Genomic DNA, 11,977 nt, shown 5'->3' with positions numbered 1-11,977 from the left:
GTGTGTGTGTGTACAAGTGTGTATATATGTGTGTATGTATGTGTGTGTACGAGTGTGTATATATGTGTGTATGAGCGTGTGTACGAGTGTGTATATATGTGTGTATGAGTGTGTGTGTGCACGAGTCTGTATACATGTGTATGTATGAGTGTGTGTATGCATAAGTCTGTATACATGTGTGTGTATGAGTGTGTGTGTGCACAAGTCTGTATACATGTGTGTATGAGTGTGTGTATATATGAGTGTGTATACTTGTGTCTGTATGAGCATCAGTGTGTGTATATGTGTGGTATACATGTGTGTGTATGGGCATGTATGTGTGTGTGTATGAGCATGTGCTTGTGTGTATACATGTCTGTGTGTAAGATTGTGTATGCATGTGTGTGTATGAGCATGTGTGTGTATACAAGTGTGTATACATGTGTATGTATGAGCATGCGTGTGAGTGTACGTGTGTGTATAAACGTGTGTATACAAGTATGTGTGTGTATGAATGTGTGTGGGTATTTACAATAGAGTGTGAATGAGTGTGTGTGTGAGTGTGCGTGTGTATACAATTGTGCGCGTGTGTATGTGTGTACACCAGTCACTTGCATAGCACCGGATCTTCTGGCAAACCCTGCTTTTAAATGTTAATTTATGCTGGTTGTACTGTGGAGAAAAGTTGACATTTCAAGAGATGCAGATATGCGAACACTCCGTTTTGCAGAATAATCCCAGCCTATCCAAGGTGGATGGCTGGGTGTGGGAGGGAGTTTGGGGCAGGGCAGATTGGCTTTAGCATTTGCTGTTCAGCTGGGCAATCAAACCTGACACTGCCACCGATGCCAACATCCCACAAACGAATCAAACATTTGTGGGCAGTGTCCTCTGTCAATCCAAGAACATTGGGCATCTGTTGTAAGGGAGGTCTAAACATGTGCGTATGTTAGAATGTGCTCGAAGGCAGCACAAGAAGCTGCAAACCAGTACATGTCGGCACAAAGAATGTGTTGAGTTTGTGAGAAAGCTCTTGATCCACCATTCGGTGGCAGGATCATTCTAATATACAAGTTAAAAGTGCTCATTCTAGCTTTCAGCTTCAAAAGAGTTAATTTATGTTTTGAAGTTATTTAAATGAATGCTTTCACGTGTGGCACCGGCCCATTCTGGTCACTGTTTGGTAATCTCAATTGCATTCTTTGTGTACTTTACCTTCCAGCCCTGGGAGCCTCAATGTTTCTGCAGCAATTTCCCCTTCGAAATCATTTGCAGTGATTCCTGGGGACAGTCGTTACTAATCTCCACAGACGCTGGAGTGCTATTGTTAGACGGTTAGTCACTGTGTCGTAATGTCATTTGCACATGCATTGCTCTTGTCTGTCTCTCTGCATTGTTGGTTCACACAGTTCATATCAACATTTATTGCAGTCACTTTAAAGTCAGAATGGAGTACTCACACAGTGAGGATGAAGTGCATGATGTGAATGTACAGCACAATGATGAATAGATTGACTTATTCTCTTTGATGTTGTGACTGCAGACTTTGTGAATGTACCCAACAAGCACATTCCAAATAATGACTAGAGCTTCTTGCAATGTGCACCATTAACATTTGTAGCACAGCATATGTAACTGGGATTTTCACACAGAATGGATGAACAAAATATTTGTGGCTTCTATCTTTGACGCTGAATAACATTGTCACTGTTGTGAAGCCTAATTCTGTTTGGGAATACACAAGGGAAGCCAGTATGCTTTCCACAAGCTGCTTGCACTTGTTTATCATGAGGCCAACTAGTGACTGGTTTTTGTGATGCGCACCTTATAGCGGGCTGACACTACAGTAAACACATTGCTGAAAGGTTCTTGGAGCTTGTACGTGGCACATTCACACCTACACATTCATTCACAATCACACCATCCATTGAAGCATCGAAAGTTTTCATGGTGGAGAACGAGGTGATTCAGCCCATCATGCTTGCACCCACTGAAAACAGGTAAAAACAATGACTGCAGATGCTGGAAACCAGATTCTGGATCAGTGGTGCTGGAAGAGCACAGCAATTCAGGCAGCAGGCCACTCGGATGCTGCCTGAATTGCTGTGCTCTTCCAGCAACACTGATCCAGAACCCACTGAAAACAACCTAGCCCCCATTCTCATCCCACTGTCTAATAGTTAGTGCATAGCCTTGTGGATGACAGCACTGAAGGCGCAGATCCACGCTCAACCCCCAAACTGGGCAGTGAGTTTCGGACGCCCACCAACCTCTGGGTGAAAAGGGTGTCTTCATGTCTCCACTAATCACTGCATGCTCTAATCTTTCTACTGATCACAAACACTTGCACACAGACACATGCCCCCACTCAAACATGTGTCCACACAGCCACATAGACATGTGTATTCATGTAATCACATGACGAGAGCACATGCATGTCTGCATCCACATTGAACTCTGTTTTTCATCCATTTTCTCCTTGGTTTTACAAACTTGAAAATGAGTGTGAACCAGAGGTTTCCAAGTCATTAATCTTTCCTTAATACTTTGGTATTTTAACAATAAACCTCTTGTTCTCTCTGACAGAAGATTAGGGAGTTTTCAAATCCCCTTTGAACTAAGTAGCTGCAAATCTACTAGAAATAAAGTGGATTGACATTTGATTGAGACTAGTTGTTGGTAATGAAGCCCTGCGTCTGGTGATTGGAGGGTTTGACAGGGTTAAGAGGAAAGGGCTGCAATTTGATTGTTTTGCCTCCCTCCTAAGGGGCAGTTCACTTTTACAATGGTGTGAATGGTGAAGGGAGCTGACTATTCTCTGAGCCCACAGAGGTATTGGATATGATCACAGTTGAAGTCCAGCCTGGGTTGTTTTTCTCTGCAGTTACCTCCAAATACAAGCTTCAGCTATTTCTTCTTTTTTTTAAAAAGAAAATGCCATTAATGTTGTACTTTTATGCCTTGATTCAACTTGTGAATCCAACCCTGTATTCCTAGTACAGCAGGGAGTTAGGCTGGAGGCTGCTGACATTACACATTGTGTCAAGTACCCAGTGAGACTTTAACCATCACCTTTAACTCTCTGAGATTGATAAATATTTTGCCCTTGTTTCCTTTCCTTGCTGGAAACACTGGCAGCATCTGTGGAAAGAAAAACACACTTAATGTTTCAAGTTCAATGTGACTCTTTTTGTAAAATTAAAACTGAAAGATCAGCAGCTGCTAGTAATCAGAAATAAAAAAAACAGAAGTTGCTGGAAAAGCTCAACAGTTCTGGTGGAGAGAAATCAGAGTTAATGTTTCAGGTCCAATGACCCTTCCTTCCAAGGACACGAAAGCTTTCATGGTGGAGAACGAGGTGATTCTGTTTTTGACTGTTTTTCTGAAGACGGCATATTCAATGCCAACATTCTCTCTCCACAGAGGCTGCCAGATTTGCTGAGTGTGCCCAACACTGTCTGATCCTATTTCCGATTTCCAGCATCCTTGATGTTTTTGGTTGCTATTATTTTTTTTTTGGTTTTACTTTAGACTCATTGGGTAAAGGTGAATTTATTTTAATGTGTATTGGACCTATCTAACTTCAACATTGACTGTTTCGACACTGTTTCTTCATATAGAGGGGCAGAGCCCTGTGCCAGTCTTTGACAGGAGCCTGTCAGTGAAACAGATGGACATCTTGGAAGCTCAGGATCTCCTGCTCACGAGAGCAGACAAAGGTAAACTCCAGAAGGACTGATCAAACTCGTCTGGCCTTTAGCAGAGTGAGAGCACAAATCTTTGTGGCATGTGGACACAATTATCTCACTTGAGGAGCTAGAGGCCTACTGGTAACGTTGTTGGACTGATAATCCAGAGGCCCAGGTTAATGCTGTCAAAATCCCACTGCGGCCCCTGATGAAATTTCAATTCAATCAATGAACAAACCTGAAATGTAATGCTAACCTCAGAAATATTAGCCATGACAAACATAATTGGTCATTGTAAAGGGCTAATGCCCCCATAGAAGGAAATCTGCTTCCTTACATGGTCTGGCCTAATAGTGATTCTGAAACCCCATAACTAATGTGACTTACTCTTACCTATCCTCTGAAAAGGCCCTAACAAGTCACTGAAGCAGTCCGTGTCCAAATGCATCGAGACCTGGACAATATCCAGGTTTGGGCTGACCAGTGGCAAGTAATATTCACCCTATCTAATTGCCAGACAATGGCTATCTACAACAAAAGAGAATCTGACCATCTGAATCTCTCACTATCAACATCCTGGGAATTACCATTGACCAGAAACTGAACTGCACTAGCCATATAACTACAATGGCTACACAAGCAGATCAGAAGCTAAGAGTCCTCACCTCCTGACTCCCCAAAGTCTATCCACTATTCTACAAGGCACAGGTCAGGAGTGTGATGGAATGCTCCCTGCTTGCCTGGATGGGTGCAGCTCCAACAACACTCAAGAAGCTTGACATCATCCAGCCCACTTGATTGACACCACATCCACAGACATTCACTCTTTCCACCACTGATGCTCATGGCAGCAGTGTGTATTTCCTACAACATGTACTGCAGAAATTCATCAAAGGGCCATAGACAGCACCTTCCAATTCACAAATTGTTTTTCAGTCAATCACAGAGCACCCATTCATGGTGACAGTCCAGATTTTGATTATTGTGTCAATTACAAAGAAATAAGCTGTAATCTACAAGCTGTTTTGAAACAATAAATCTTACCATATATTTGACGTTTATGATATGTATACAGGAATAGCTTTAAAAAATGGGGCAATGATATTAGTTTATAGTTTCAAGCTGCATTTAGAAGAGTTTACAATTCCATTCAATTGTTTCGAACAGCATCTCTTGCTGCTGGTTTTTGAATCCAAGATTCCAAACACAGGAAGCTATAATGTATCCCCCAGGGTCATATTAGTTACAAGAGCTTTAGAAGTGTTATTATGATCTCTGCACTATCATGCCCACAAACTCAAAAGGTGTTTGTCATGTTTTTATAAAGTTAATGTGGCCCTGTCGAATGGCAGAGCCTTAGCAGCTTTGAAGTCTGGTAAGTTCATGTAAACATATATTTAGGACAAATTGCAGGCCTTATGTGGAGCTTCTCAACATTATTCACTTTGTAACTGAGATGCTCTCAAGATCGGTTCTGTTGTCTGATTCTTCCTCTGACAGCGACTGGTGAAAACTGTCAAATATCCTGGAAGGGTGAAGATTTAAAACTTGCAGAAATGGGAGGGGAGATCAGAAAACTGATCTCCACAACAATGACTGATTGCATTGCAAACTATAAAGCAACCCTTAGTTTTGGGGAAACACTTGTGGTGTAGTAGTAGTGTCCCTTCCTCTGAGCCAGGAGACCTGAGTTCGCGTCGTATCTCCTCCAGAGGAGTGTCATAACATGTCTGAATAGGTTAGTTAGAAATATTCAGAGCAACACTTTGATGCCATCAGAGTAGGAGCAGGCCATTCACTCCCTCAAGTCTGTCCTACTATCCACCCTTGGAGCAGGTTCACAGTTCCTTGAAAGTAGAGTCGCAGGTAGATAAAATAGTGAAGAAGGTGTTTGATATGCTTTCCTTTATTGGCCAGAGCATTGAGTATAAGAGTTGGAAGGTCATGTTGTAGCTGTACAGGACATTGATTAGGCCACCTTTGGAATATTGCGTGTAATCCTGGTCTCCCTGCAATAGGTAGGAGCCATAAAACGAGAAAGAGTTCAGAAGAGATTTACAAGGATGTTGCCATGGTTGGAGGATTTGAGCTTTAGGGAGAGATGGAACAGGCTGGGACTGTTTTCCCTGGAGCATCGGAGGCTGATGGATGACCTTATAGAGGTTTATAAAATCATGAGGGGCATGGATAAGATAAATAGACTAGGTCTTTTCCCTGGGGTGGGGGAGTCCAGAACTAGAGAGCATAGGTTTAGGGTGAGAGGGGGAAAGATATAAAAGAGACCTAAGGGGCAACTTTTCCATGCAGAGGATGGTGCGTGTATGAAATGAGCTGCCAGAAGAAGTGGTGGAGGCTGGTACAATTACAACATTTAAAAGGCATCTGGATGGGTATATGAATAGGAAGTGTTTAGAAGGGTATGGGCCAAGTGCTGGCAAATGGGACTAGATTCGGTTAGGATATCTGGTTAGCATGGACAAGTTGGACCGAAGGGTCTGTTTCCATGCTGTACATCTCTATGACTCTATGACTATTCCTATGACTAGGTTCATGACTGATCTGCCCCAAGCCTTAACTCCTCTTTTGTTCCAGCCCCTCATAGCTGTCGGCTCCCTGATGTTACAAAAATCTATCCATCTCCCATTTAAATACTTACAGCAATCTAATCTCCACAACTTTCTGAGGTAGAGAATTCCAGATATTTATTACCCTATGAGGGAAGAAATTCCTTTGCTTCTCAGTTTCTCACCAATGTCTCTATATTCTGTAACTGTGTCCCCTAACTCAGGATTACCCCACCAGTGTAGACACCTTCTCAACATCTACCCCATCAAGTCCCCTCAGAATCTTGTACATTACCCCTCATTCTTCTAAGCTGAAATGAATAAAGCCTAAATAAAAACTGAAAGAAATGCAGATACTGTAAATCAAAAACTAAAACAGAAGTTGCTGGAAAAGCTCAGCAGGTCTGACAACATCTCTGAGGAGAAATCAGCATTAATGTTTCAGTCCAGTGTTGGACCATAGGGTCTGTTTCTGTGCTGTACACCTCTATACTCCATGACTCTATAACTTGAGGAAGGGTCACCAGACCCGAAACATTAACTTTGAATCCTCTTTGAATAAAGGCCTAACCTGTTTAGCCATTGTTAATAATGTTGCCCCTTTCCATCCCATGGATCAGCTTGGTGCATCTCTTTAGAATTGCCTCAAATGCCAGTATACTCTTCCTTAAGAATGGTCACCAAAACTGCACCCTGTACTCCCAATCTCACCAAGATCTTGTATATTTGTAATGAGAGTTTCCTGTCTTTTACTCCAATGTCCTGAGAAATAAAGACCAAAATTCCATTTGCTGCTGTACTGTACCTCTCACCCTTCTCAACGTATCTGTAGCTTTCAAAACCGCTGACTGTCGTATCCTCCTGCTGGAAGGTACTGTCCTTGTTTCTTTCCATCCTTACCAACCACGATATAAGGGTTGAAGGACAGAAGGAAGAGGCCACATTGTTTGTCTCGATATTCTCGAATCACCCAGTTCAGGGATGTTATTACACATTTCTGGAACAGCTGAGACTTGATCCCAGACACACAGAGTCACGCCAGCTGTGTGCTGTTTGCGTCCATCGTTTCATGCTGAGCTGGAGTACCGGTGTAAAGCCAAAAACAGGTTGCAGAATCACAGAGTCTCTACAGTACAGATAGAGGCCATTTGGCCCATCAAATTTACACTGACCCTCCAAAAAGCACTTTACCCAGATCCCCCCCGTCCCCACATTTACTCTGGCTAATCCACCTAACCTGCGCATCCCCAGACACTATCGGACAATTTACCATGGCCAGTCTATTGGGACTGCGAAAGGAAACTGGAGTACCCAGAGGAGTCCCACGTAGACACTGGGATAATGTGCAAACTGCACACTGACAGTCACCTGGAGGCTGGAAGCGAATCGGGGTCCCTGACGCTGTGAGGCAGCAGTGCTAACTATGGAGCCACCTGAAGGTAGCCTGGGTGTGTGAAAATCTCAGCAGTGCCATAAATTCATGAACAGGACCAATGGGTCCACTTGCTGTGTCATGCAATTTTATTGAAACAGTCCACCATTTAATGGGGAGCCGTATTTGTGAGGAAGTTCTTGCTAAAAACACAATCCATTTTGATTGATAATGTGTGATGGCGTGTAGCAATATGTGTCACCTCATTGGCCTTTTTCCAAATCTAGGCTTACTTTGTCCTGGAGGTCTTCAGGATCTGCTGCCAATTGATGCCTGAAAGTCAACATTTTAGATCCACATCCTGCTGCAACTTGTATTAACCAAATGCCAAGCGAGTGACTCACCCTGGAGGGAGTGTGGCATTGCCTGCTGGCTTCCAGAATGGCTGCAGATGGCTGGCCCCATGACTGAAGCCCTCCCTGGTTTATCAAGGGTCCCAGCATTGGAAAGTCGGGAGTGGGTGGCAGCATTATGCTGGGAAGGTCTCCCTGCCTCCGACCTTGTGACCCCCAGTGTCACTATGGCCCAGGATCCAGCCAAAGTCCATGACCTCAAATAGGTCCCGCATCCTCCAACTGCCTGCTGCCAGCCACTGGAACCACTGTCCTTTAATTGGTCGGCATCTCCCAATGGGAGAGACTTCCCAGGTCCATGGCCCACCCAGTACCTGAGTGGACCAGCAACCTGCAGCCCGACTTGTGGTTTCTCATTCCCTCACTGTGCCACACTGGGCTTTGCAGTGAAGTTTGCAAAATCTGCCTTTACTGCTTTGTCTGCCCTTGAAGCTGAGTTCAATGTGTTGCTTCTCCCCACAGGGAAAGATGCACGTCTGTTTGTCTTTAGACTGAGCGCGATCAAGAAAGTTCTGGAGGAGAAGCAACTGGTGAAGAGCAAATCCGATTGCAAGGACAACAAGCTTGAGAAAACAAAGGGTAATTCTCATTAATATTTGGTTTTATTTGCAGTAGGTTTCTCACATGGAGGCTTAGTGACTTTTTCTAACACTGCTTTTTCTACCAACAAATGTACCTCAGACCAAGAGTAGAGATTCCGCTGCACATTTCATTTCTCATGGGATGTGAGTGCCACAGGCAAACATAGGATTTATTGCCTTTCCGTAATTGCTGATGACAAACTGGTGTTGCCTTGTTGAACTATTGCAGCAAATTTGATGAATTACACCTAAAGAGTTGTTTGGGAAGGGAGTTTCAGGATATCATTAGTATGACTCTAAAAGGCACACTGACAGATTGAATCTCTTAAATGTACACTAACATAACGTGCCTCTTAAAAGTATAAATGTCAGAAGGGCTTATGCCCGAACCTTCGATTCTCCTGTTCCCTGGATGCTGCCTGACCTGCTGCGCCTTTCCAGCAACACATTTCCAGCTCTAAATGTCATCATAGTCCTACCAGACCTTAGGGATGCTCTCAGAGAGAGAGATGGTAGTGGTTTAACCTGAGAGTCATCCTGTCTCAGGGGAGGAGAGAGGTTGAGGAGGAGTGTCCTTCATGGTAACCCTAGCCAGAGGGAGAGTTAAACCCATACTGTTGGTGTCATTCTGCATCACAAACGTGCCATCCAGCCAACTGAGCTAACTGATCTTTATCTTAAAGGTGCACTGACATTCTGTGCTTCTTAAAGGTAAACTGACATACAAACTGTGAGATATAACACTGTAGTAGGTGATGGTGTTCCCCTTCTCCTGGCTAGTACAGCTTGCAGGTACTTTGGGTAAATGATAGGCACTGCTGCCACTGTCTGCCCAGTGTTGGAGAGAGCTTTTTTATTCATCTGTGGGATATGAGCGTCACTGGCTGGCCAACGCTTATTGCTCGTCCCAAGTTGCCCTTGAGAAGGTGGTAGTGAGCTGCCTTCCTGAACCGCTGCAATCCACCTGCTGTGAGTTCACCCACAATGCCCTTAGGGAGGGAATTCCAGGATTTTGACCCAGTGACAGTGAAGGATGGTGATGTATTTCCAAGTCAGGGTGGTGAGTGGCTTGGAGAGAAATTTGAAGGTGGCAGTGTTCCCATGTATCTCCTGCCTTTGTCCTTCTAGATGGAAGTGGTCTTGGGTTTGGAAGGTGCTGTCTGAGGATCTTTGGTGAATTTCTCCAGTGCATTTTGTAGATAGTACACACTGCTGCTATTGAGCATCGGTGGTGGAGAGAGTGGATGCATGTGGATTTGATGGCCAATCAAGCATGCTGCTTTGTCCTGGATGGTATCAAGCTTCTTGAGTGTTGTTGGAGCTGCATCAATCCAGGCAAATGGGGAGTATTCCATCACACTCCTGACTTGTGCCTTGGAGATGATGGACAGGCTTTGGGGTTCAGGAGGTGAGTTACCCGCCACAGTATTCCTAGCCTCTGACCTGCTCTTGTAGCCACTGCGTTTATGTAACAAGTCCATTGAGTTCCCGGTCAATAGTAATCTCCAGGGTGTCGATAGTGGGCCATTCAGTGGTGGTAACACCATTGCATGACAAGGGGCAGTGGTTACATTGCCTCTTATTGGTGATGATCATAGCCTGGCATTTGTGTGGCATAATTGTTACTTGCTACTTTAAACAAGAATAATTGTTTGGTGAAACTGTTTTACTCCAGTATGTCATAGTGTATGTGGAAAGATCATTAGGAACCTTTGCTCCTTTACAGAGCAAAACAAGAAGATATCCTTTGAGTTCAAGCTTGCTAACCAGCTCTGAGCTTGTGGAAGCTGCACTGTTTGAAATATTAAAAAATAATCATTTCACATGGGACTTACTCAACAAATGCAGAATTCAAATCACATTTGACGTAACCGACCTCTTAAGATGCATTTGCAATATATAGTGGAAGAAGGGCAATTAGGGATGGACAATAAATACTGGCCTAGTTAACGGTATGAACTGCTGAAGAAAAGATCTGCAGAACACCATTTTATTAGCAGCATCAAACATTTATTTGTACTTTTAAACAGGAGTCAGAAGGTGCTTCTGAACCTGGTTCGGCATTTACCCAAGAGTCCAACAATCATTTCACAGTTTCTATCAGGTCAAAGGTTTTAAAAGGTCAAAGGTTATGGAATTGGCATTCTGTCCCAAACATTAATTGGAAATGAACTTCACTGTTTTTAGTTTAGTTGCTATTTTCTTGTAGAATTTACTGTTGTTGGCCCCTGGGAATGTACAAATAGTTCCAGGTTGTCCTTTGGATTGTACCAATACATTGATTGGGGGGGGGTCTCCAGGAGTGTGCCAATATGGGAGGACTTTTTTTTCCCATGTTGAAAACCCTTGGAACCACTCGAAGAATCACAAAAGATTGGACTTTCAAATTTTCATCATTTGAAACGTCCAAAGGGTGGATTGTTTGAAAGCCAGTGTAATTGGCAGGGACCTTGTGGAACAAAGTGCCTTCAGTGTGTGTGATGCTAAAGTATCCTGTGTTGCAGCTGACCACCAGTCTTCAGTTCTCTATTGTTCTTCCTCAAAAGGCTGCCATTTGTACGCCATTAACACCCACCACGGCACGGAACTGCGGGTCGTCGTCGCCATTCGCAACAAGCTGCTCCTCATTACGAAGAAAAACCTCAGCAGGTCCAACAGCTTCCCCAGCCCCCAGACACCTGCAGAGTCACCCGTGGAGGAATTCCAGTACATTAGGGTAAGATTGGGGTCATTGGCTCACCGTCGGGTTACGCCAGCTAGGCTCTTGGAGCTTTGCTTGACTTTCTGTATCATGGATGGCCAGAATGGGCCCTTCATGAACACAGTGTTGCATCTCCCTGAGGACTGAAGTTGATAGAACCCTGTTCAGGTAGCCCACATCTACATTCCTTTGATTAGAAGGAGCTCTAATTGAGAGAATCTGATGATTAAGGGGTTTTTAACAGGCCCCAATGTTGACGAAGAGCTGGCATCTTATCATGAATCAGGGACAATCTTGCATTTTGCTCATGACGCCCCTGATAGATATACAAAGGAACGAACCCACGAGACTGATAGAAATGTCTGCATAAGTACACCTTGTGGAAATTCAATGGAGGTACACCTTGCCCATGCACAGAGTTGAGGAGATCTACAGCAGAGCAAAAGGTCCTTCAGCCCATCACATCCATGCCGGCCATAACCACCTAATAATTGGAATCCCATTTTTCCAGCATTCCATCTAACTCCAAGCCCATTGTTTTATTAGTGATTGAATTGAAGCGATTTTTGAAAATGGTGAAGAGATACACCTGTGCTCTCACCTCGGACTGGGGGGAGAAGGCAGGTTGGGGTGCTGGTGATGGTGGGGGTAGGGGTGATGGTGGGGGTAGGGGTGATG

The 11,977-nt window shown here is 44.0% G+C and overlaps 1 protein-coding gene across 5 annotated transcripts in view; it reads left to right on the top strand.

Annotated features, from left to right (window-relative positions):
- garnl3 (GTPase activating Rap/RanGAP domain like 3) overlaps positions 1-11,977 on the top strand; it is a 443,932-nt gene that overhangs the window by 360,381 nt on the left and 71,574 nt on the right. For all 5 annotated transcript variants that reach the window (XM_043720251.1, XM_043720250.1, XM_043720254.1 and 2 more), the window contains 4 exons: positions 1,202-1,313; positions 3,600-3,698; positions 8,480-8,596; positions 11,145-11,314. In XM_043720251.1, the coding sequence (XP_043576186.1) occupies positions 1,202-1,313; positions 3,600-3,698; positions 8,480-8,596; positions 11,145-11,314 (498 nt within the window). The remainder of the gene's footprint in view (positions 1-1,201; positions 1,314-3,599; positions 3,699-8,479; positions 8,597-11,144; positions 11,315-11,977) is intronic.

This window comes from Chiloscyllium plagiosum, chromosome 30 (genome assembly GCF_004010195.1).
Source record: "Chiloscyllium plagiosum isolate BGI_BamShark_2017 chromosome 30, ASM401019v2, whole genome shotgun sequence".
In the NCBI taxonomy this organism is placed as follows: Eukaryota; Metazoa; Chordata; class Chondrichthyes; order Orectolobiformes; family Hemiscylliidae; genus Chiloscyllium; species Chiloscyllium plagiosum.
The sequence above is the reverse complement of the archived record's forward strand: the minus strand, read 5'-3'. Positions and strand labels throughout refer to the sequence as shown.